The following is a 25,031-nucleotide window of genomic DNA, read 5'->3' as shown; positions in this document are numbered from 1 at the left end:
TCACATTTTATGAAAATAAAAAAATAACTTTTTCTTGCAGGATGTTTACCATAATAACAAAAAGCGTATCTTCATTTTGACAATTGTCTTGCATTTCCTGCATATAATATATATATATATATATTAGCCAACTTATTGTGTTAGCAAATAAAGAAAAAATAGCCATGCAAGGCTTCATAAAGATAAATAGCCAGCCAGCTTATTATGTTACCAAATAATCATTCTCAACTCCCCCAAATACAGAGAACATTGATATATAGATAAAGAGAAAAAGGGAATATATATATATATATATAAATAATAGCATGAACCAAAGCATACATCGTAAGTGTTACAATGAAGAGAGCCTCAGAAACGGGTTCATCAAGCGATTTCCGTTGGAGAGTTGCGGTTGTAGATGATCAGGTGCATAACAAACGGAAGATTGATCAGGTACTGTTTTTTCCAGTGGTTCACAAGACTCCGGTGAGACCAAGTTTGCATAGCCTTCAATGAAAGAACACTTCCATGGATGATGAGATGTTACATTCAGCACCACATTGGTCAGGCAAATGTCACTGAAATTGTCCCCTCGAATCCCCTCCAGAAGTCCTGCCTTGCTGATGTTTACTCCGGAGACGTCTTGGATGGTGATTCCATTTATGATCGGTAGAACTTTTGGGTCATATGTCTCACCTGGGTGCTCACCATAGTTCCCTGAGATCCTGATGGCTATGTCCACGTCTTTCATTGTAACATCAGAGATAAAAATGTTTCGGACATACCCTCCACGGCCGGGAGATGTTTTAATTCTGATACCATGTTTTGAGTTGAAAAGATGGATGCCTTCTGCTTTGACTTCAGATATGCCACCAGACATCTCACTTCCGAAGGCAATGCCAGCACCTGACCCTGTTTCTCCCACGACACGGTGGATGCTGATGTTGGAGCTAGGATGAGCAAAGGAAATGCCATACTCATCCCACCCACTTTTGATGACGATGAGATCATCGCCGGTGCTGATGTAACAGTCTTCAATGCAGACATTGCTTGATGAATCTGAGTGCATTTTTAATAAATTGAAAAACAAGCACATCAGACAAACAAATCAATCGAGCTAGCTATATCAAACATGAATAGCATGTAGATTTCTGTAATGAGTACTTGAAGAAGAATCCATCTGATGACTTTCTTCAACAAATCAATCTATCCAAAAAAAAAAATGAACTGTTTCTCATACCAAGTAGCTGTTATGTCTAAGATAGTCAAGTCAAGCATGCTCTTTTTTTCCGTAAATGTTTACCGCACCTGGATCAATCCCATCTGTGTTTGGTGAATCAAGGGGTGCAAGAATCGTCACGTCCTGGACGAGAACTTGGCTGTTCATCGAGCAAAAACATTCTCAAGTCTCCCTAGAACATAAAACTACACTCGTGCATCAAATTATAAACGAAACAAGGGAAAGGCAGCCACAGCCCACAAGCAACGAACCTGCAATATACCGGGTGGATAGCCCAAAATGGTGAGTTTACAAATGTTATGTTCGAAATGACCACCTCAGTTGAATACATGAACTCAACCAAATGAGGGCGCGTGTAGTTCAAAGTCTTGTTCTTAAACCAATCCCACCAAACACCACCTTGGCCATCAATGGTCCCATTGCCACCTGAAATTAACACAGATGAACACCCAAAATCAACATGATTGAAATTGTCACAAGAGACACTTGAAGAGAGCTATCAAAGAATTTGAGTTCTTCAACAAAGATTTTGTTAACCTGTTATTATGACATCTGTCAGATTGTTTCCATAAATAAGACTTTGGTGTCTTCCACCAGGAAGTTCCCTGCCTCTCCCATATGAGGGCAATGGATCAATTATTGGCCATTCAGATGAATCCTGAAAGCAAATCATGGGATTGAAAACAAAAGAACAGGGATGACAATATCAAGTAACAAGAAAAGGACATCACCCCCAACACCCATTAAGACACATTAGAGATGTCAAGGTAATGGCACTTTATTTCACAAATGGATAATGTTGCATGCACTTGAACCAGAAAACAGGAAAAAAAACAGAAGGAACAAAAGCAAACAAGGCACCTCCATCATCATTGGGTGATGCCACATGTGCTGTAAGAAAATCATAATGTGCAACCACTATGATGGATAAACATTTCAGCAACTGATGAACCACCATCAGTTGTCCAGTCAAAGCAGAAGAAGGCACTACTACTAGGCATAACTCATGCCCCTTTAAGGGGCAAACGAAGATTTGTTGCATGAATTGAGGTAACTTACTATTCATTAAAATTCTAAGGTCCTTGATTCCACTAAAATAGAGTAGAGTGAACAGGTAGCAATGAAGTTACAGAATTTACTCTTCAAGCAAGCAAAGCAAAACATATACAGACCAGGCCTTACCGTTGATCCAATTATCACAGCATCCTTGTCCAGGGACAAAGTGAGATGGCTGATGAGACTAAAACTTCCAGTCAACCACCTTCCGGAAGGCACAAAGAGCTGAGCACCGCCCTTGTCAGCAAATGAATGCAGATAAAATAAAGCATTCTGGAAGGCCTTAGTGTTGAGGGTGACACCATCACCAACGGCGCCAAAATCAGTTATAGAGACACTATGTGGTCTATCTGCACTTGGTTTCATCTGCTTGCAGCGGGAGTTCTCAGCGGCAACCCATTGGGTCATCGCAAGCAGTATAACAACCAATAGTAATCCTGAGCACTGAAGGGAAACAGGACTTGGGTGGTTAATGCTTGCAGAAGACTTCAACAACATTTATTAGAATCAATTAGTGATTAAATTCCCAGGCATATACATACACAACAGCATCTAATATAAGCCTCTCAAACAACTGGGCATGCAGTTCATCTCCACATAATTGCTTTAATTAATCATAAATGCAAAATCCAAAACAAAACAAAACCAGCCAGATCCTTAGTTGGTAGTGCAGGAAAGAGAAGACAACTCTGATTAAAAATACCTGCTCAAAAGCACTGTAAGAAACACATACTAAGAACATCAAAGGAAACCCCAATATTAAAAGAAGAGAGCCAGTACTTTCTACCATAAAGGCATAAACAATGTCTCCACTACCATAGATCCTTAAAAGACAGGAGCATATTCACAAGAAAATTAAAACATTATAATATTTAAAACGGAACATGAAAAAGCAAAAGAGGAAGAAGAGAGCAGAGCCATCCAAGACACTTACTAATGCAGATCTCTTCAATATTTGAGCAGAAGATCTATGATCACCACTAAAAGGCATGACTTCACCACCACTAACTCCTCCAAATAAGAAAGATAGGTTTTTTTAAAAAAAAATAAAAAATAAACCACAACAACCAGAACACCAACCAACCAACCAACCAAGAAGCACCCTTAGAAGAAACTCCTGCAATTCACAGTGAAATGGAAAAAAAGAAATAAAGAATGACAAAATTAAGTAAAAAGAAAGAAAACAGGATTAGAGGGAGATGATCCTTGGTCATTGGGTTGAGGAAGAGGAGCGAGGAGCAAGAACCAAAGAGCACACAAAAAAAAAGGAAAAAAAGGAAAAAAAGGCAAAAAACGAAGACAGTGACACCTGCTGTCCCTGCAAAAGAACAAACTGTCCTTTGGGCACCACCTTTTGTCCTCAGCTGCTGCCCTTCGCTGCCCCTTAGCAAACCAGACACACACCCCATTAGAATCACAGAAACATCCAATGGGATTCAATTATTTATATAGTTAAAAAAAAATGACACTGATTAAATGTGGTAAGAAATATTTCGAGGAAAATTACCAAGCGGGGGAATTCCTGAACCTTCGCAATGAATGTACTGGTTTGGTAACTTGATTGACTGAAATTGATGCTTTAACGGGTTGAATGGCTTTATTAGGTTGAAAAGTGACTGGAATAATAAAAATTGATTGAAAGAGCATCATGGAAATGAAGACAAGAATTGCTGAGGAAAGAAAAGGTAATACAAATTAAGAGTAGGGGTCCCCCTCCCCTGACATGGAGAAGTGGGTTACAGCTATGGGATCCCATGTCTGACAAATGACTCCATGGCTCAAAACGTTCCCAGCTCTAAACCACTACAGAAGAACTCTTGTTTGAAATCAGAGAGCATCAGTCTCCAAAGATTGCAGGAACCGCAAATAATTTATTTTTTTAAATAATGATCTGGTGTTCAATATAAAACAAAGAAAGCCTAACGTGGACTGGAACTGCTCAGATACTCACTGGAGATATTCATAGTCAATGAGTATAAACGTTTCTAAATTACTAAATAGTAACAAAGGCATACTCCATCACTCCATTCTAATTCCTATAATCCAAAAGAAATAATGAATGCAGCTGACCTACCAACAGTGAGTCTTTACGCACATCAGTGAGATCATGAGACGTCTTTTTCCTATTAAGATTTGAGACCTAAATACTGGACCACCAAAACCACTGTTTGTAGGAGTTGCTAGCACTGAAGGATCACATGCATTTTGAATCACATGAATTGCAACGGAATGCCCTTTTCGCCTGGGCACAAGACAAAAAGCAGGAATCCATTTCTGGGGATTTGGTGGTCTCACCTTTCCATCCCAAGCTTTCTCTTTCTCTGGATTTCCGAGGTTTCTCTTCCTAAGCTCCACAACTTGCTTCATCCTGGTGTCACCAAGACAGAAGACCAGTAAGGCAGTGCCTTTGATTCAAAAGCCATGGTTCTCATATGAGCCTTTCTAGTTTGCTCAGGATTGGATAGACATGTTCATTCATTCTTTCATCAAATAATTTCCAGCAATGCAGAGAGAACAGAATCAAATGTACAGCAAACAATTAACGCATACAAATAAATATTAACCTAAATTGATAAAACACAATTCAATCCAGATCTTCAATCAAGATCAAAAGGGAAAAGAAAAGGGGTCTTGAAGCAGGATACCTTGCCAGCAACCTTCAAATGATGAACTGAACTGATAAGTGATAACAAGAGAGAGAACATTGACTCAGAATGGTGGAATGAATGAGTGCTCCAAACAGAAAAGCTGCAAAACATCTTCAGTTGATAACTTGAGGTCAAAGAAAAAAAAAAAGACAGTACATATCGGGTCCAAATCAATTATTTCTAAAGTTCTATTTCAGAGAAACAAGAAAATAAGAAGAGCCCCAACACCACATTAACAGGCAACAAAAGCACAAATATATCCTAAATAGCTGATCCTGATCCTTATTTGTTTCTTTCTTCCTTTCACCAGATAATCACTAGTCTTTTCAGATAACAAAATGCAAATGGAGAACAAGAACAAAGTGAGATGGCATTCATCCCAGGCAATCAACATTACTCAGAAAATTGCAGCTTTTGTGGCATGGTTGCTGCCATGCATTTTAGTAGCTGCCTGGGAAGTTCAATTATCTACAACAGTTTTACAGCTACAAACTTATTTAGAGAAAGTGACTACAACGCATAAATGCTGTCCGGGAATTTAAAGTCAGTAGTACAACATTGTTAACATTAAGAGACACTGCCAATTGGAATGCCTCCATGAACATCAAGTGAAGATGCCTTTTGCTTTGGCAACTCAAAGCAGTATGCATCTAATTGATAAGCAACACTCCTGATGAAATTCCTTGAACCATACAGCCAAAGGAACATTTGTCAGCAGAACTGCAAGCAATCAATGAGACAAAATATAAAATCCATATGTAGGTCTGGTGATTTTTAGACCTTATTGCAAGCAACAAGCTGAGCAAGTGAGTCTATGTTTCTAACAAAACGAATGATTGTAATCATAACCACACACGAGACAAGTAAATTAAATCTCAATACAAAATTTTCTGGCAAACAGCTTTTAAACTCCACTATCACATAAAAAAGCAAATAAATATTTAAAAACTAGAAAGAGAAGACTGCAGATTAATCTTTTCTGTTAAGCCATGAACTATTCTTCAAGTACCAAAAACACATATATTAACCAAAGCATGACAGGCATTTTATCTTCTAGATCGGAACAATTGTAATCATCCAAGTTGGTTGCAATAAATATACATCTATGTCTATAAATATATATATATATATATATATAATATCTCGAAAGGTATTACAGAAATATAAACAACAGGGAAGGAGAAGATATCTGCCTTGGAAACTTGATTAAACGGTGGCAGTCACATGATGTACAGATGCAATTCAACTGATTAAGTGTTCTTTTTAGGAGGTTTGAAGTAAGACAAGTTCATAAACATAGTCTTTGCAGTGGAGAGAAAAGGGAAGGAGATAAACCCTATGTTAAACTTCACCGAAGGAAGTAGAGATGTTGGAGGGCTAAAAAAGAATTATATTTATCTCCGTGAAGAGTCCCAAATAGGGGAGTGCAATCTATTGCCAAAAAGTGAAAAGGTTATCACATTTCTTTATCAAAACTGAGAATCTCAAGAAACACCATATATAATAATGAAACTAAAAATAAAATGCACCAATAAATTTTTTCACTACAACTTGGCCTTTGCTGAAGCAATGTTACCAAAGGAGTATCGGCCCAAACTGGCATCTTGTAAGCAAATAGTTTAACTTCGGTTAGCTTCTCTTTCATTAGCTTCCCACATGACATGCTCATGGTCCATAAATAATGTGGAATATAATTTAACAGTAGCAAGGAAAAAAAAGTAGGATGTAACATCTCCATATTTCTAAGTACATCTAGTCAGGTTTCCGAGAAGAAATGGATTTCTTCTTCTCTGTTCAATCTTATTTATTCTATATTATCTATTCTAAAGACTGCTATAGCAAAGAGTTTTTATTTTCTCCTTAACACTTTTTCAACTCTGTCAAAATAAATAGGAAGTCAATCATAGCTAAATCTTGAAATTTATATTTGCCTAGCAAGGAAAAAAACAATTGGAAAGTGATCACCAAGAGCTAAAACTAACAGGTCAATGAGGCAATGGAAAGCATGCATCATGCATCAAAGAACAACAGTCAAGTGAATTCTGGAAGTAAAAAAAAAAAAATAGAACTTGAACCATTGAATCATGTGCTGAAAATTTACTCACCTAATCAGTTACAGGAAGCAAACGAGCGTGAAACTCCCCCGTGATAATGTCGTCAATCGCCTTCTTCAGCCTCTCATAATCCTCCACCACATTATAAACCTGATAAGAAATCCTCGCATAACCAGTAATAACTGAACTACTTATCCTCTCAACCTCTCCATCCGTCAGTTGTTTGCAGCAATAAATAGGAACTTCTACGTTGTGAAACTCCCTCAAATACTTCCGCAACCTCAGAGCATCCTTATCATTGTATACCTTCAAACAACCTGGCAATCCGACCATGACCATGCTTGAGCACATTTCTGGAGGGGAGCCAAGACGAGTGCCCCATGATAGTGCGAGCATCTTCCCCATTTCAATCACCTTCTTGTGGTTCCTGCATCGAATTCCTTCAATCCCACCCTCAAACCTATTGATGAAACGAATCACCTCCGGGACAACAAGCTGCGCACTATAATCACGAGTACCAATCCATCCACTCTCTATGGCCAGGCCATTGCCGTACTCATGGGATACCACCGGGTGGTGCATGTCATCAGAAACCTGTGATTTCCGGCAGTATAGAAACGCAACTGACGGTGGGCAGAAGAACCATTTATGGAGGTTGCTAGTGTAGAAATCGGCGCCAATATCCTGCACATCAATCTTGACGTTCCCAATAGCGTGGGCGGCATCAACAAACACCTGATCAACGCCCTCCTCGCGGCAGATTCTAGTCAACTCCTTCACCGGAATCACCACGCTAGGCATCGACGTGATATGGTCGATGACAGCCAGCCGAACCTTCCGACCGCCGGCTTTGCCAAGACTCAGGGCTTTCTTGAATTCATCGATGATTTCAGCGTCTGATGAGACAGGGAAGGGAAGTGGGACCTCAATAACGTGACCACCGGCTCGGGAGACGTAGGCCTGGATGGATTTCTTGACGGCTCCGTACGCATAGTGGAGCATCAATACGGCATCGCCGCGAGAGAAAGTGCCCTCGGAGAACGCCCACGAGACCTTCTGGAGCACGATAGCGGCGGCGGTCGTCGCGTTGTCAACGAGAGACACCTCATCAACGTCGGCAGCGTTGATGATGGACTTGATCACCGATCGCGACTCAAGGAGAGCAGGCTGGAGGCGATTGAAGTAGAAGTCATCAGGCTGACTAAGAAATAGCATCTGCCATTCGCGCTGCGCGGCGAGGACGGAGCCCGGGCAGCTGCCGAAACTACCGTTGTTGATGCGAGCGACGTTACGCTCATGGTGGGAGAACTCCTCCTGAATCTCTTCAAAGGTAATCGACGACGATCGGCGGGCCTTCTTGGAGACGGGGCCATGGGCGCCGTTCTCGCGGTGGGGATCCATGGATCCTAGGGTTTCGCTGCGCCGGAGAAGAACATGGAGGAGATGTGAGCTTGAGGAGATGGTGTCGTGTAGTGCGATTAAAGAATGGTTTTTTTTAACCGCAAATGCCCCCGTAAAAACTCTATATTCATAAGCAAGCAACCCTCGAAGAAGAATAGAGGTTTTATATAAATAGGAAAATTTTCAGGATGTAAAAGGAAAAACACGAAACCAGAGGCACGTGAGGACACAGTTGGATTCGGATTCAGAACTATGAAAGATCCGAATCCGAGAAGGAAAGCGTCCCTTTTTCGTTTCTCTGCGGCGAGAGCTACGACCGGCGGCCGTGCGGCGCTGGGGATCTCATCGTTGCGGTCTCTTCGCGAGCGGAGGAGAAGAGGATGGAGGACGACGTCGGCGCCCCTCCTCTCCGGCTGGTGAACTTCATCTCCGAGGATCAGGTATCTTAACCTCTCTGAAGCAAGCAAACCCTAACGCTTATCTCTGGCTAGCAACTCACCGCTGTTGTTCGTCTTCCGTTGCAGTTGGACCATGCGAAGAAAGCTAGGGGCTTGAGGGTTGAGGATGGCACTGCTCAGCGGGACAGACCTCTCTATGAGGTTTTGCTTCTATTTGGTATTGAGAATTTAATTTGGTTCTTTTGAGCAAATTTATTTATTTTTTCTGCTTTTTTTGCAACAGATATTGAAGGAAAATAAGGATAAAAAGGATGCAGAGTTTAATGAAAGATTCAAGCATAGTGAGTTTTGATTCTATTGATCTGGAGAAAATCTCAAAATCTCAACTTTTCATTGCAATTCTAAGATTCAGACATTGTATACTCAATTCATCTACTGTTTATGGTGCTTAGATGTGTTGAATATGAGATTGGATGAATTGTTACCTGTTTTCTGTTAACCAGGGCCTCCTAAAGCCTTGGATGAGGATGAGACAGAGTTTTTGGATAATTTAGAGATGGTAAGAATGCTGAATGAGTTTTGTTTGATATTTGCTAATTCTTTGTCACTAGAGTTTTGAAGTAACTTGAGTATTCATTTGATTCACTTGAGCTACATACATTGTAAAATAGTCAAGGAAAATTGATGTAGTTATTTAATAATTTCATTACTTATTGGAAACAGAAAAGATGAATTATGCTAAACCCTCCTTGGTAGAAGGCATGATGAACTGCTGTCTTGCTTTATTGCTAATGTTGAAATTTTGTTTGCAGACAAAGAGGGAATACGAGCGGCAAATTGCAAATGAAGAAGCACTAGAACTTCGCAGTTTTCAAGTATGTTGAGTTTCATACACTTATTTTAGAACGACACAATTTATGATTCTATTTTCATTGTTTTGCTCCATATACTTGAGCAAAAGGTTGAATGAACTTGCATTAACATTATCCCAACTCCTAATTGTCACTGTTGTCCTTATTCATAGACTCAAAGTATTCAAACAATCCCGTTCAAATGTCAACTGCCTCTGATTCTTGGAAACGGATAACATTTAAATCATCATGTCAGGATGTGCTTGGTCTATCCCCTTTGTCAACATTACTGACCTTATATGGATAATTTCAGAAGGTCTGGAGGAGAAAGAATCTGAAATCTATTGAACTGAACTGATTGATATTATCAAGCTGTCAAACACACTTGCCTTTTATACATAGATGTCACTTTGTAAACAAATTTCTCAAATATATTGTCCTGGAAAAAATTTCTATGAACTACCTATAAAAATTTTAACTTGCTGTCAACTGGTTGTTGTGTTTTCAGGAAGCAGTGGCTGCCCAAACAAACATTGTTCATGAGCTTAAAGAAACTCGCATGGTGTCTAGACCTGAGGTCAGTTTCTACTGCGTCCGCTAACTTTTATATATATATATATATATATATGATTTGCAAGTTTGTTCAAGTGACAAACTTACATTACCAGGCACTAGAGTTTAAGCTCTGATGTTTAGCATGTGCATAAAAACACTAGAACCGTTGTTTATTTATTTGGCTTGTCAGGAGCAAAAGCCAGTCCTGAAGAGGAACACAAATGCTCGCCCGGGGAACCTAATCATCTCAGTAAAATCTCAACCAAAGAAAGCCAAGACAGATGTAGTGCTTGATAAATCGTCAGAACCAGCAAAACCAGCCAATGCCCATGACAATAAGCCCTCTGAGACAGCACTTGGAAGCTTGGTCTCTTATGGTGATGACGACAGTGAAGATGAAGATTGACAACACTTCTTGATGTGTTATTTTCCTTATAAAACTGTTCAATATGGTTTTTTTGCTTGTAGAAAACCTTCAGCTGTTATTAATACTATTGTTTTTTTTTTTTTTTTGCAAATGGTTGGGTTGTAATTTTGCAAATGTAGATCATTTCTTTTTAAAATTGATTATAGGGATGACAAATATTCCCAAATTGAACCGATCCAAATTTATCAGAAAAACAATCCATTTTGACCGGATCAAGGTAAAATATGATGACTTTGTGGTGGGACAGGTATAGGGATCTTGATACCTAATCCGATTACCCATTCTCAAACCCGAGTGAAAATGAAATCATAAAAATACTTTTATATTATACATATTTATATAAATACTCATTTTTTGAATTTTCTTTTATTAGTGTTGTAATTTTAGAATATTATTTTGTTTCGTTAAAAAAATATTATAGATTCATTTTATATTATTTTTATTATAAATAAATTTATTTTTTATAAGGGAGTGGAGGCGGAGATCCCTGTAGATACCTGACTCCCATGTGTGGGGTTTGGGTAGGCAAAGCCTACCCCACCTGATGCCATTCCTGATTGATGGGCATAAAATTTTAACACTGAGATTTGTGAATCATAATACCCTTTCTATATTCTACAGCATGAATAAAGAAAGGCTCAAAAAAAGACAGAAAGTCACCGCACTTGAGAATTGGTTCTGAATTGGTGTTACGTTAACATCTAATATGATATTCATCATGTTGCATGATTTTCAAGAAATGATATTCTTGCAAGTAATGGATTGGAACGAACATTTTGGCTTGGCCAATAAGAGAATCCCATCAGATGTTGCATAATTTACTAAATAAAATATAACAAAAAAGCAAAATATCCACCAAGAACCAACAACCATCTCTTTATAGTTGTTGAGAACAGTAAGGACAAAAAAAAACAACAACAACAACAAAGTTTCAAAACTGTATTCCACACATGTTTTGGTGGAGAGTGGGGTCCACTCCGCAAGAAAAAACACACGGAACTTTGGAAGTGATGTCCAAACTGTCTTCTTCTTGAGGTCCTATCTGTCACCAACAAATAAATAAATGTTGCCAAGTGCCAAACACGGTAAGGTTTCATCTACTAGTCTAGTCCTAATGAATCTTCCACCATCACTGCTGAGTTGTATAGCATTGCTGATTTCCAATGGTGTTTTGATCAGTTGTATTAATGCTGTCACTGGTTTTTGGATTCTGAAAGATAGAAAGAGTTGATGAGGATGCATTTCTCTGTGTTCATTTTCATTTTTTGTTATCTGCTGTTTAGGCTAAGATGTGTTGGTGGTGCATTGGCAAATCAGCAGGTTTCTTTGGTGGGAGATTCAGGTATGAAAAGAGATGGTCTCAGAGTAGCAATTGAAGCCTGGAATTTCTGCAATGAAGTTGGCAGTGAAGCACCTCTCATGGGCAGTCCAAGAGCTGCTGACTGTTTTGATCTCTCTCCAGGTAACAACTGAATGAATGCATTCTGTGGGTCTTGATTTCTAGTTTTATGTTGTAGTTTTTGGTGTTTATAGCTACTTTGTAGCTCTGTCTCTTTTTTTTTTTTTTAAAAAAAAAGAAAGAAACTGAATGCATTCTGGAATTAACAAAAGCAAAAACCAAAACTAATCTCTTCAATGATTTTTATTTATGATCAGGCAATCAGTTGGAGCACAAGGTTGATGAAGCAGTGAATAAGCTGGGAGTTGGTCAGTCTTTCCCAGGTATAGACCCAGAGGTATTGAAAAATCCAGACCTTTATGCAGCAGCAAAAGAGCTCTACCTGGGCTCACTGTGTCAGGCTGCAGAAAACTCAAATCCATGGCAATTCTGGATGTTGATGCTGAAGAATGGAAACTTCGATACAACGTCTGGTCTCTGCCCGAAGAATGGCAAAAAAGCTGATCCCTTTCCTCAACCTGGAAATTTCCCATGCTTTGGAAAAGGTTGCATGAACCAGCCCCTCTTGTATCATAACCAGACTTCTCTGTCAGATAAACAGATGAGAGGTGCATTCTGGGGAACTTATGATCTGAATGCTAATTTGAGCTCTGGCAATGAAAATATCACTGACATCTCTTACTTCCAAGTTGTTTGGGAGAAGAATGTCAGAACTGGGAGCTGGATTTTCTACCATAAACTCAAAACATCACAGAAATATCCATGGTTGATGTTGTATCTCAGAGCTGATGCAACAAAAGGATACTCAGGTGGATACCATTATGATACTAGAGGAATGCTAAAGACTGTAAGCTGAATGAATTATGATTCAGTTTATCTTATTCTTATCTTCTCGGATAATAACCGAATGAATTGTGTGTTTCAATTCAGCTTCCAGAGTCTCCCAACTTCAAAGTTAGACTGACACTTGAAGTGAAGAAAGGCGGGGGGCCGAAAAGCCAGTTTTATCTCATAGACATCGGTAGCTGCTGGAAGAACAATGGTAAACCTTGTGATGGAGATGTCACAACCGATGTCACCAGATACTGTGAGATGATCATCAACCCAGAGACACAAGCTTGGTGCAGTCCGAACAACCTGAATGCATGTCCTCCATTTCACATAACACCAGATAACATAAAGATCTTCAGGAATGATACTGCTAAATTCCCTTATGCTGCTTATCATTATTATTGTTCTCCGGGCAATGCCAAGTATTTGGAGAGTCCAAGCAGCCTCTGTGATCCTTACAGTAATCCTCAGGCACAAGAACTGCTCCAATTACTACCTCACCCAATCTGGGCTGCTTATGGATATCCATCAAAGCAAGGAGAAGGATGGATTGGGGATAAGAGGACTTGGGAGCTCGACGTCGGAGGCCTTTCAAGTAGACTCTATTTCTATCAGGTTGGCTTTACTCCAAGCAGTCTGCATTCAAAAGAATGATTAAATCTTCACAAGCATTGAATCTAAGAAATAAATACATAGACAAAATATATATATATATATATATGTTGTACATTTTGTCTAAAATTGTTTTATTGTTCTTTGTTTGCAGGACCCCGGAACACCCCCTGCGCGAAGGATATGGACATCAATTGATGTAGGAACTGAGATTTTCATTAGTAACAATGAGGAGATAGCTGAATGGGTTCTCAGTGACTTTGATGTGGTTACTACCTCCTCATGAAGCCAAACTTGCAAGTTTCCATTAAATCTCTTAACCATTATTTTTTTATGCATGGCTTACTGTTAAAATTTATCATGATGATGTTCTGATTTCTAGATAGATGAGAAATATCAATAACAAATCAAAGAAATTCTCATCAAGGCAAGAGAATGGGTTTCATTTAGCAATCATATCATTATGAGTATAATAGTGTTAATTCTTGAACCTAAGCTCTAGAACTCCAAAGTGAACATCAAGTAGCAGTTCATGAGCATGTCAAAATTCCTACAAATTAATTGAATCTCATTGTAACATTAAAAGACAAGATCATTGATGCAAAAGTAGTAATTCAACAGAGGACTCTGTTATTTAAATCTGATTTCCACTGTATTTATTGATCATCCAGCGGTTGCCTTGAAAAATCTGTGTCATTCATGGCATTTACTTATTCATTCTCCATCATGTGGACTATAACAAGATGGTCAGAAATTCAGAAATTCAGTTTACTTATCAAGCCCTTTAAAAACTAAAATGATTGCAGACAGTATACAGTTTGCGTAGGGAATGATGTTCAGAAGTAGACAATAATGAATTTTGTAGTTAGGAACTACCATCAAAATAGAGCCTGATGCAACACGAAGGAAGAGACATACAAACATTCCCTATAGACACACAAAATTGAGACCAAAGATGAGAAAATGTGGAAAAAGAATTCATTATATATGACAAGGACACAGATAGTAATCTGCCTATCATTCCCAAAAAAAGACCAATGATAGAAAACCCAAGATATATTGCTCAATCATGTTCATATGCATTAACTATTACACCACTTTTTATCTAAATGCAAATTCCCAACCAACATACCATGTGTATCAGCATCTGGAAACCAACTCTTTTCCACCATCATGTCCAAATATTTTGAAGCCTCGCTCTTATACCCTTCTTTCAAGAGGCCACAAATGACCATGTTACAAATTGCGGGAGTGAGTAATTCTTCCTCGTTGAATACTTTAACTAAACAATGAAGGACCATATATATGCAAATGAGAAATTGTCACTAAATATGATGCGGCGGTATACTTGAGATCGTTGATTAGCACACGAATACCCGATAACATGCCTTCCAACACATATTGATCAATGATAACCAAGATTGGGAAAGAGTAAAATCTTATCACTCAATGAAAATGATGATTACAAAACTGATTTTCTCTTGCGTTTACAACAAATAGACGAATGAAAATAACACTAAAAAAAGAAATAATTTGAAAATATACTAAAATTGATACATTCTCAAATATCAGCAAAATAAAATAAAATAAAATAAAATAAAAAGCTTTACAAAATAAAAACTAATACCACAAACGGCTCACAAATAAGAGATTTCTAGCTTATAATATAACGAAATCAAATAAACCTGATAGAACCATAAAATCCCGTCACCCGCCAAATTATTGAAATACCCTTGCATCAAACTTCTCCATGTACGCACTGCGAATTCATCTATACGCCTGTTATTAAAATAGGAGATCAGTGCTGCAATATCCCAGAATCCGGAGTAAAACCATCTCCGACCATCAGATTAAATAAAAGAGCAGCCTCACTCGCAGAACTTTCAGCACACAAGCCATTAATCAGCAAGCAGTATAAGGTCACATCCACATTACAACCCTCCACCAATATTTGTGACAAAAATGCTATAGCATTGTTAGCCTTCTTCAGCTCCAACAATTTGTGTGTAATGATAGAATATGTAGCAGGAACAGAATAGACACCAGTACAACATGCAAGTGACAGAATTCTAATTTGCTTCATCCACCTTACCTGCTAAACAGATCCCTTCAATGAATCAATACATTCAATGAGTTGGTGGAGAGAATGCCATCTTTGCCAGTGATGTAGGTGAACACCTCAACAGCCTCCTGAATCTTATTTACATGGCAAAGACCTTCAATCATCATGTTATTGCCATCTCTTCAAATAGCCCCATCGCCTCATCCAATTCTAATTTTCCAGATAAAAAATGAATTATCACACCATAGAGATTAGAGATGCGCACCTGGTGAATAGCCTTCAGCTTTCATTGTTTTAAATAACTTATTTGTTTCTTTTATTTTATCAGCTTTACAAAACAAAGGTATGATATTCTCGTACAATTCATAATCTCTTTTAAACATGTGGTCTCTTGATATTTCATTTTAGTGAATTAAATGCATTGCTCTGTTCAAGTGATGGACTTAGTTTATTTAAAATCATGTCTAAGTATTGTGTTCATGGTGCATCGATCCACATGGATGTTATGTATTGTGTTCATGGTTTCATAATTGTTTAACATATGTATATTGAATCATTCTTTGTGTGTTATCTATATTTTTATTATATTTATATTTCTGTTTCTTTTATGTGCTTCATGATTGTCATGTTTGTTTTCCTTTGATAAATTTTTTGTTTAAGTTGATAATGCATGTTGGTTTCGTATCATTTTAACTCTATCATGAGTTCAAAATAATTATCAACTAAAATTAACGGAAAGCACCTTTATCTGCTGCAATTGTGTATAAAAAAACAAGTTCTGTATACCCGCCCATTGTTCAAGTTAAACAGTAAAAACAACTCACTGTAACAATAGCACATAAGTGTCTTTTTGAATAATAAAGAAAGAATGTGTATGCGGTGATCTGTGTTCATGTTCAAAAACAACTCACTGCAGTTGTTTGTCCCAGATGTGCAGGTGAAAATTCTGTTGGAGAGGTAATATTTGATCAGTGAGTTTTGAAGTTAACACTGTATGATTTAATCAGTAATGAATATTTTGATATGAGTTTAAATTGATTATTAGATTACCAACGACCAAGTGGTCTATTGATAGCTGGGTACCTAATAGAACATTTTATAAGTGGTGAGAGTTTGATTTTTGAGTGAGGGCACTTTTCGTGAGTAGTGATTATATGCGGGTGGTTCTAGTGCTCATGTGTGCGTTGGCCCTGCTTCCACTTATTCCGTCGAGGCTTATGCACGCCCATGACTTTCTTAGTGGCCTAGCTGCTTATCTTGGCAAAAAAAAAAAATTATTAGATTAATGACGAATATCTTATAACAAGTATTAAACATTAATTAACATGCCGTGCATGTTTCTAAAATTTTAAAAGTTGGGTAAAATTATGAGGTTTGGTTTTTTAATTGAGCTATTTTATTTGAAATTGGACCATTTAGAAAATTCAAATGGACATTGTATTCTTCTTTAAATCATGAAACTTTAAACATAGCCACTTGCAAAACAAAAAGTTTAGAGTGAATATTACAAGAAGAGGAAAGACATTTTTCTCTTAAATCAAATAAAAAAGTTAAAAACCAAAATTAGAGAAATTAAAATCGAAGCATTTTGTAAATGGTCCAATTTCAAATACAAATCATTAAACTTTAAACCTAGCCACTTGCGAAAGAAAAAGGTTTAAAGTGAACACTACAAGAAGATGAGAAACATTTTCTTTTAAATCAACTAAAAAAATTAAAAACCAAAATCAGAGAAATCAAAATCGAAGCATTTCTTAAATGGTCCAGTTTCAAAAACAAATCATTAAACTTTAAATGTAGCCACTTGCGAAACAAAAAATTTAGAGTGAATATTATAGGAAGAAGAGAGAAATTTTTCTCTTAAATCAGTTAAAAAAAATAAAAAACCAAAATCAAAGAAATAAAAATCGAAGCATTTCGTAAATGGTCCAATTTCAAATACAAATCATTAAATTTTAAACATAGCCACATGAAAAACAAAAAGTTTAGAGTGAAAATTACAAGAAGAGGAGAGACATTTTTCTCTTAAATCAGCTAAAAAAAAATTAAAACCAAAATCAGAGAAATTGAAATCGAAGAATTTCGTAAATGGTCTAATTTTAAATACAAATCATTAAACTTTAAACATAGTCACTTGTGAAACAAAAAAGTTTAGAGTGAATACTAAAAGAAGAGGAGAGACATTTTCTCTTAAATTAGCCAAAAAAAATTAAAAACCAAAATAAAAGAATTCGAAATCAAAGCATTTCATAAATGGTCCAATTTCAAAGACAAATCATTAAACTTTAAACATAACCACTTGCGAAACAAAAAGTTTAAAGTGAATATTAAAAGAAAAGGAGAGACATTTTTCTCTTAAATTAGCAAATATATATATATATATATATATATATATATATATATATATATATATATATATATATATATTAAAAAAACAAAATCAGAGAATTCGAAATCGAAGCATTTCGTGAATGGTCCAATTTCAAATACAAATCATTAAACTTTGAACATAACCACTTGCGAAACAAAAAGTTTAGAGTGAATATTATAAGAAGAGGAGAGACATTTTTCTCTTAAATCAGTTAAAAAAAAAATAAAAAACCAAAATCAAAGAAATCAAAATCGAAGCATTTCGTAAATGGTCCAATTTCAAATACAAATCATTAAACTTTAAACAAAGTCAATTTTGAAACAAAAAGCTTAGAGTGAATATTACAAGAAGAGGAAAGACATTTTTCTCTTAAATCAAAAAAAAAAATTAAAACCAAAATCAGAGAAATCAAAATCTAAGCATTTCGTAAATGGTCCAGTTTCAAATACAAATCATTAAACTTTAAACATAGCCACTTGCGAAACAAAAAGTTTAAAGTGAATATTGCAAGAAGACGAGACATTTTTTTTTTAAATCAACTAAAAAAAATTAAAAACCAAAATCAAAGAACTCAAAATCGAAGCATTTCGTAAATGGTCCAGTTTCAAATACAAATCATTAAACTTTAAACGTAGAAACTTGCAAAACAAAAAGTTTAGAGTGAATATTACAAGAAGAGGAGAGACATTTTTCTCTTAAATCAGTTAAAAAAAATTAAAAACAAAATCAGAGAAAACGAAATCAAGGCATTAATATGTTGTTAAATGGTTTTTAAATTCAGAGAAATCGAAATCGAATTGAAGCAATAATAATCCAAATAAATTTGGAAGGAATTTACAATTGGAATGATGGTCAGGCCAGTGAGGCCGGCGTGACGCCTTCAGGAGTAAAAAAGACAGTCGGAGGACTCAAAGCCCTTGATCCAACGGAAATTAAGCTTATAATGAATATTATAATTTCAATGAATCTCAGGTTAAAACCCCTAATTCTAGTCTTACCGTGAGTCTAAGTCATTGGCAGTATAGTCACCATCATCGGCAGGCTGGTAGAGGGAGAGTGCTCGCCTCCAGATAGAGAGGGAGGGGGGAAGACTCTATCAAAAAAATTAGCTTTGTGATGTCACTATTATCACGATCGACGAGGGCGGAAGAACGAACGGGGTCGGCAGCTATGGTGGTGAAGGAGGAGGAAGACTGTCAAACAATCAAGAAAAAAAAAATTAAAAATCAGAGCATAGAGATCAGACATCATTAATAACTCAAACATGATGTCCACAGCATTCTCAACCATGGCGGCAACGGCCACAGTGATCGCCGTCATGGCGGCTTGCTCCACGAGCTTAGAGAAGAAAGAAGCCATGAGATCTTGAAGGTTTGAAGCAAATGGACTGAATTTATGATGACTTTGTTAATTAGCTTTGTGATGGATTAATTGAGTAGATGATTAGTAGTATTGTTAATTTTTGTAATAGTTAATTAGCTGATATTATGGTGTAATTAACAAGTTATTAGAAGGTAGAATACTCTATTTAGTCTCTCTAATACAGTCAGTCTGTCCCTTTGGTCCCTCTAATACAGTCTGTCTGTCCCTTTGGTCCCTCTCATAAGGATCTCTTAGGGACAAATTATATTAGAGAAAGGGACTTATATTTCTCAAAAATTAAAATACAGGTACCTCCTAGGGGTAAATCATATTAGAGGGACCAAATGGACAATTAAAGCATACCCCTTTAGCCTTCCTTACTTGTATTTTTGGAAAACTGATTTGACAGAATTAGATAGAATTCCCTGATTTGGCAGTGACTGATGACAATGGTGTAGTATTAGAAAATTGAGTACTAGATTTGATTGTCGTTGATTTCAAAAGAGTATTAACATAACTGATATCAAGAGAAAAAGAAGACTTCTGCCCAGCTGAATGTGCAGTCGGTGGGTATTTGTCTTCATATAATTTGGCAAGGGAAGTTGTTTTAGAAATAGTTTCAGGGTTCAAGGGAATGATATCTCGTTGGAGTTCCAATTTCAGACCACTGATAAAACAAGCCACTAATGATCTTGATGGTAGTCCTTCAACCCGATTTGCTAGAGATGTAAAAGTGTGATAATACTAAGTAATCGTACCTTCCTGAGTTAATTTGAAGAGAGAATACTCAGGACTCTCAAATGCATTTGGACCATAGTCTTCTTGGAGAGCTTGGACTAAAGCTGACCAAGTGGTCATTGTGCCCGCCTTCTGAAGCATTTGAAACCAAGGTACCACCGGCCCAACGAAGTGTATGGATGCAATCTCCAAACAGTATGGACCAGAAACACGGTAATAACTAAAAAATTGTTCCACCTTGAAGATCCAATTTAATACTTCACTATCTTCAAATCTAGGAAAATCAACCTTCACCGATCTCATGATGAACAGCTGATTACATCGTTGGCCTTCCTCAATACCAACATCCAACTTGACTGAATGTGAATCCTCACCAAGAGGAGTAGATCTCTCCAGTTGAAGAGTTTCCAGACATTTTGAAATAGTATGCAGCGATTTTTCAAGTAGTTTCATTTTTTCATCCCTTTGGTCCGTAGCAGCTAACCATTGTTCCTCCCTTGAGTCAATAACAGCAAACATAGTGTCCATTTTGGCTGCAAGATCCTTAGGCGATTGCCGTCAGCCATGGTTCAACGAAAGCACCAAATGTTGTGAACTATTTAACAATCTAACTCACAACAATGCCAAAATCCAAAACAATCATTCAAACAGAGCACACCAGCAAACTAACCATCATATTACTAGAGTAGCAACTCTCAATTTAACAAACATCATCATCAAAAGTATTTCAAAAGAGAATTCTAAGCTCACAGAGCTGTAGATCAGAAGAAAACAATGCAGGAAATATATAAGATAGGTGGGATTCACTTCCCTCCCGAATCAGTCGCTAGAGAAGATGACCGGAGGTCCCTGCCGGAGAAACTAGAACAGGCCCTGGCCTTTCTCTTAACTCTTGCTTCACCCTTCTTTGACTTTTGCCCTTCCTTTATATTCTCCCCTTTCCAGCTTGACACTAACAGCTCCTTCCCCTTCACGTGGTTTCCCTTCCTTCCATTTGCCACTCCGTTAGTCATAATAAAATCATCAAACCTCTTGTTGAACCATCTTTCCCTAATACTCCTTTACCCCGTTAGCACAGTATTTTCACTCTCATTCATTGCTTCAACATTGACTTTTCCACTTGAGTTGGCCTCCCACTCATCCTGCACGTGAGGACGCTTAAATCCTCTCATCCTAGGCTCCCTTTTCTCCAGTTCCATAACAGAGTGATATATTATTTATTCATGCAATTTTCAAAATTTACTCTCTTATTTTAGATTTTTGATGTTTTTGTGATTTTATTCAAAATTAGCTTGAATTTTATCAGTTCATGGAGTCATGGACTTATATGATGTTACTTAGTATATACTCCTTCCAGTATTTTTTATCTGTCACAACTCCATGTTTCTTTTTATCTATCATTTTTTAACATTAAGAAACATTTATTATTTTTTTTTCAAAATTACCCTTGACACTCCATTCATTTCTCTTCTTAAATGTGAAGGTATAAATTAGGAGTAGCATTGAAAAAATAACTAATTTTTTATAAAATTTTGTGAAATAACTAAATTTCTTGGTATATGAGATTTGGTTAATCACAACAAATATAAAGTTCACAAAGTACAGTAACCACTCAAAATATTTACCCAATTGATGGAGAAGTAGTAGTTCAACAGAGTACTCTGTTATTTAAATCTGATTTCCAATTAATTTATTGATCATCCAGCGGTTGCCTTGAAAGATCTGTGTCATACATGACATCTACTCATTCATTCTCCATCATGCAGACTATAACAAGATGGTCAAAAGTTCACAAAGCACTTATCAAGCCCTTCAAAAAAACATGATTAAAGGTGATTAAAGGCAGTACAGAGTTTGTGTATGGAATGATGTTCAGAAGTTAACAATAATGAATTTTGTAGTTGCAAGCCAACATCAAAATAGAGCCTGATGCAACACCAAGGAAAAGCTATACAAACATGCTCTATGGACACAAAATTGAGACCAAAGATGACAAAATGTGGAAAAAAAATTTGTTATATATGACAAGGACACAAATAGTAATTCGTATATCATTCCCATAAAACACCAATGATAGAAAACCCAAGATAAAGCAGGTAAAAAAAAAAATGTTACAACTATGAGAAATACCTGCGTTATCAAGAAAATGTTGAATTTGAATCCAGGTTCTCAAACTCTATTCATGCCTAATGGCATAAACTATCTATCACCGGCCCTTGCAGCTTTTGTTGATGATGTACCCTTCTCAAAATCAAATTAATTAGGCAAAGAGGGGCCATAACTTGCATTTCAATTTTCCAGACCTTCAGCTAATATGTTGCTCACTTTGTCTTCATCATCATGTTCATATGCTTCAAGTATTACACCACTTTTATCTAAATGCAAATTCCCGACCAACAAACCATGTGTATCAGCATCTGGAACCCAACCCTTTTCTAGCATCATATCCAAATATTTTGAAGCCTCGTTCTTATACCCTTCTTTCAAGAGGCCACGAATGACCATGTTACAAATTGCAGGAGTGAGTAATTCTTCTTCATTGAATACTTTATCTAAACAATGAAGGACCATATGCAAATGAGAAATCGTCACTAAATAGGAGATCAGTGTCTGCAGTGTCCCAGAATCCGGAGTAAAACCATCTCTGACCATCAGATTAAATAAAAGAGCAGCCTCTCTTGCAGAACTTTCAGCACACAAGCCACGAATCAGCAAGCAGTATAAGGTCACATCCACATTACAACCCTCCACCAATATTTGTGACAAAAATGCTTGAACATTGTTAGCCTTCTTCAGCTCCAACAATTTGCGTGTAATGATAGAATATGTAGCAGGAACAGAATAGACACCAGTACAACATGCAAGTGACCGAACTCTGATTGCTTCATCCACCTTACCTGCTAAGCAGATCCCTTCAATCAATACATTCAATGAGTTGGTGGAGAGAATGCCATCTTTGCCAGTGATGTAGGTGAACACCTCAACAGCCTCCTGAATCTTATTTACATGGCAAAGACCTTCAATCAGCTGTGAGCAGGACTCTAAATCCATACTCATGTTATTGGCACGAACCAGTCTGAAATTATCTAAAGCACTCTGATAGGCATGCTTACTACAGCATCCAATGATTATACCCGAAAGTGTTACCTGATCAGGCATATATGAAGAAACAATCATTCTACCAAGAATTTCAAACGCAACTCCCAGCTTTCCTTTTTCACAAAGACCTCTTATTAAGATACTCCAAGAAAGATTATCACACAGTCCTGCCATGCTCTCAAGGAAATCAATTGCTTCAGGAAATCTACCCAAGTCACAGCATCCTTTGAGCAATGTGTTGTATGGCTCAACTTCAGAAACACTATTATCTATCAGGAAATCCATTGCTTCATTTAGTTTGCCTACCTTGCAATACCCGCTCACAATGTCCACATATATACTAGTTACAGGAGGAACACCCACATCAGCCATCTCTTCAAATAGCCCCATCGCCTCATCCAATTCTAATTTTCCAGATAAAAAATAAATTATTACACCATAGAGATGCACACCTGGTAAATAGCCTTCAGCTTTCATTGTTTTAAATAACTTATTTGCTTCTTTTATTTTATCAGCTTTACAAAAAAAAGGTATGATAATCTCGTAGAATTCATAATTCGGACAGCATCCTACCTCTAACATCTGATTCAAAAACATTATTGCTTCATCTACTCTACCACTTGAGCAAAGACCACCAATAACTATCTCAAAAGTCTGAGTATTGGGCTCACACCTCTTCTTATTCATCCTATGAAACTGCTCTAGAGCAAGATCGATCCACTCACTTTCAAGCAATGCCTTAATTAAGCAATTCAAGGTCTCTATATTGGGGAGTGTCCCACTCTTCACCATTTCCTTGTATACAAATAACACAAGCTGCAAATCTCCCTTGTTGGAAACAAGGTTTTTCAGTAGAACATTGAATGTCGAGATTGAGACCCTATAATTCGCCAAGCAAGCATTTTCAAAAACAAGCAGAGCTTCCCTCAACCCACCACTTGTACAAAAGGAATTGATCAAGCAATCGAAGCCTTCTTCCTTATGAGGGGATTCCAATTTCACCATCTCCTTCAAAAAGACATCCATCTCTTGATGCCTCCCGGCCATACCAAGCTTCAAAATCATATGGACAAAAGTCTCAGTGGTGTGCTGGAAATTTCTCTGCTTGGAAGCCCACTTGAAGACATTAATAGATAAATCAAAATCAGGCATTGAATCCAAAACATGTACTAGCCTCTCTGGATAAAGATTTTTCTTGAGACCACCGGTAACAGACTCAAGAGCTCCTGAATTTGATCGTACACGATCAGTTTCAGAGGGAGCTTGAACATGGGCAGCGCAAGGAATTGAGCAAAAGTGAAACTTTCGCGAAACCCAGACATGAAACCGCTTAGAGATGAAGAAAGGTGCAACCTTTGATGACATTTGAACAAGCTTCTCAAAGGCATTATCTTTGTTTAACAAGAGACAACAATAAAAGATAAGGCCGTCAAGGGAATAACCCAACAAAAAGGGTTGGAATCACAAAGCACTTGCGTATGATCAGTCAAATTGCATGGAGGTGATGCAAAGATTCATCTTTTGATGCCAATCAAAGTCACAGCGTGCTTTTATCTTGGCTACAAGAACACGAAGATGGAAAAGGATTGAATCCATGATACAGAGATAGAATCAAAACTGTTGTTCTAACATTGAAATTCAAAAATTCAAGACGATTTCTAAGCAAAAGCTAACAATGGGGAGAAGATGAGAACTATAAAACATGAACTAAATCTCCAAGCTCGGAACACCATAAAAATCCAAACAACAAAGGAATCAGCAAAGATAAGAGTTTTAGAGCAAAGTTAGAACCTTTTTGACCAAGAGTGCCAAACCGAGAGAGCTTAGAAGCCGGCTATGGATTGAAGAACGAAGATAGAAAGAAAAACCACGGATTTATTGTGGGCGAGAATTTAGCATAAGGTTTCGTCTCCGTGGTTGCTATCGGACTCGGATTTCTTCGGGTTTA

At 37.2% G+C, this 25,031-nt stretch overlaps 5 protein-coding genes across 8 annotated transcripts; 2 read left to right on the top strand and 3 right to left on the bottom strand.

Moving 5' to 3' along the window:
- Positions 1–177: 177 nt before the first annotated feature.
- On the bottom strand, positions 178–3,343 carry LOC120263492 (probable polygalacturonase). Of its 2 annotated transcripts, none has more exons than XM_039271414.1 (6): positions 3,210–3,343; positions 2,402–2,719; positions 1,757–1,877; positions 1,471–1,645; positions 1,288–1,358; positions 178–1,038 (listed from the first exon to the last, which is right to left on the bottom strand). In XM_039271414.1, the coding sequence occupies exons 1-6, from the start codon at positions 3,264–3,266 to the stop codon at positions 332–334; spliced, it is 1,449 nt and encodes a 482-aa protein (XP_039127348.1). In that variant the 5' UTR covers positions 3,267–3,343; the 3' UTR covers positions 178–331. The 2 variants fall into 2 exon arrangements, with proteins under 2 accessions (XP_039127348.1, XP_039127346.1); XM_039271412.1 differs by lacking the exon at positions 3,210–3,343 and adding an exon at positions 2,979–3,182.
- Positions 3,307–8,499, bottom strand: LOC120263493 (putative L-cysteine desulfhydrase 1). Of its 3 annotated transcripts, XR_005537100.1 has the most exons (6): positions 7,029–8,499; positions 4,921–5,023; positions 4,571–4,643; positions 3,783–3,891; positions 3,585–3,652; positions 3,307–3,392 (listed from the first exon to the last, which is right to left on the bottom strand). XR_005537100.1 is itself a non-coding variant. In XM_039271416.1 (2 exons), the coding sequence occupies exon 1, from the start codon at positions 8,376–8,378 to the stop codon at positions 7,029–7,031; it is 1,350 nt and encodes a 449-aa protein (XP_039127350.1). In that variant the 5' UTR covers positions 8,379–8,499; the 3' UTR covers positions 5,278–5,605. The 3 variants fall into 3 exon arrangements, 2 of the variants coding, with proteins under 2 accessions (XP_039127350.1, XP_039127349.1); XM_039271416.1 differs by lacking the exons at positions 3,307–3,392; positions 3,585–3,652; positions 3,783–3,891; positions 4,571–4,643; positions 4,921–5,023 and adding an exon at positions 5,278–5,605; XM_039271415.1 differs by lacking the exons at positions 3,307–3,392; positions 3,585–3,652; positions 3,783–3,891; positions 4,571–4,643; positions 4,921–5,023 and adding an exon at positions 5,278–5,643 and having other exon boundaries at positions 7,029–8,498.
- A 97-nt stretch (positions 8,500–8,596) lies between these two features.
- LOC120263494 (PSME3-interacting protein) lies at positions 8,597–10,694 on the top strand. The gene is made up of 7 exons (XM_039271417.1): positions 8,597–8,818; positions 8,903–8,977; positions 9,060–9,117; positions 9,280–9,335; positions 9,589–9,651; positions 10,136–10,204; positions 10,373–10,694. The coding sequence occupies exons 1-7, from the start codon at positions 8,759–8,761 to the stop codon at positions 10,586–10,588; spliced, it is 597 nt and encodes a 198-aa protein (XP_039127351.1). The 5' UTR covers positions 8,597–8,758; the 3' UTR covers positions 10,589–10,694.
- Positions 10,695–11,711: 1,017 nt separating this feature from the next.
- LOC120263999 lies at positions 11,712–13,900 on the top strand. The gene is made up of 4 exons (XM_039271986.1): positions 11,712–12,071; positions 12,266–12,855; positions 12,939–13,454; positions 13,606–13,900. Exons 1-4 carry the CDS (start codon positions 11,840–11,842, stop codon positions 13,735–13,737), a joined length of 1,470 nt encoding a protein of 489 aa, XP_039127920.1. The 5' UTR covers positions 11,712–11,839; the 3' UTR covers positions 13,738–13,900.
- An 8,084-nt stretch (positions 13,901–21,984) lies between these two features.
- Positions 21,985–24,904, bottom strand: LOC120263699 (pentatricopeptide repeat-containing protein At5g16640, mitochondrial-like). The gene is made up of 2 exons (XM_039271665.1): positions 24,875–24,904; positions 21,985–24,474 (listed from the first exon to the last, which is right to left on the bottom strand). The coding sequence occupies exon 2, from the start codon at positions 24,446–24,448 to the stop codon at positions 22,274–22,276; it is 2,175 nt and encodes a 724-aa protein (XP_039127599.1). The 5' UTR covers positions 24,449–24,474; positions 24,875–24,904; the 3' UTR covers positions 21,985–22,273.
- Between the last annotated feature and the right edge of the window lie 127 nt (positions 24,905–25,031).

The sequence above is a fragment of the Dioscorea cayenensis genome, chromosome 6, assembly GCF_009730915.1.
Source record: "Dioscorea cayenensis subsp. rotundata cultivar TDr96_F1 chromosome 6, TDr96_F1_v2_PseudoChromosome.rev07_lg8_w22 25.fasta, whole genome shotgun sequence".
Classification (NCBI taxonomy): Eukaryota; Viridiplantae; Streptophyta; class Magnoliopsida; order Dioscoreales; family Dioscoreaceae; genus Dioscorea; species Dioscorea cayenensis.
The sequence above is the reverse complement of the archived record's forward strand: the minus strand, read 5'-3'. Positions and strand labels throughout refer to the sequence as shown.

Coding starts and splice junctions, on each gene's coding strand:
- LOC120263999 (XM_039271986.1), top strand. CDS start 11,840: ATGAGGATGCATTTCTCTGTGTTCATTTTCATTTTTTGTTATCTGCTG. Junction 12,072..12,265: donor CTGTTTTGATCTCTCTCCAG/GTAACAACTGAA, acceptor ATTTATGATCAG/GCAATCAGTTGGAGCACAAG. Junction 13,455..13,605: donor GTAGACTCTATTTCTATCAG/GTTGGCTTTACT, acceptor CTTTGTTTGCAG/GACCCCGGAACACCCCCTGC.
- LOC120263494 (XM_039271417.1), top strand. CDS start 8,759: ATGGAGGACGACGTCGGCGCCCCTCCTCTCCGGCTGGTGAACTTCATC. Junction 8,978..9,059: donor GGGACAGACCTCTCTATGAG/GTTTTGCTTCTA, acceptor TTTTTGCAACAG/ATATTGAAGGAAAATAAGGA. Junction 9,118..9,279: donor TAATGAAAGATTCAAGCATA/GTGAGTTTTGAT, acceptor TCTGTTAACCAG/GGCCTCCTAAAGCCTTGGAT.
- LOC120263492 (XM_039271412.1), bottom strand. CDS start 3,065: ATGGTAGAAAGTACTGGCTCTCTTCTTTTAATATTGGGGTTTCCTTTG. Junction 2,720..2,978: donor CTTACAGTGCTTTTGAGCAG/GTATTTTTAATC, acceptor GTTTCCCTTCAG/TGCTCAGGATTACTATTGGT. Junction 1,878..2,401: donor CTGTGATAATTGGATCAACG/GTAAGGCCTGGT, acceptor ATTTGCTTTCAG/GATTCATCTGAATGGCCAAT.
- LOC120263493 (XM_039271416.1), bottom strand. CDS start 8,378: ATGGATCCCCACCGCGAGAACGGCGCCCATGGCCCCGTCTCCAAGAAG.
- LOC120263699 (XM_039271665.1), bottom strand. CDS start 24,448: ATGTCATCAAAGGTTGCACCTTTCTTCATCTCTAAGCGGTTTCATGTC.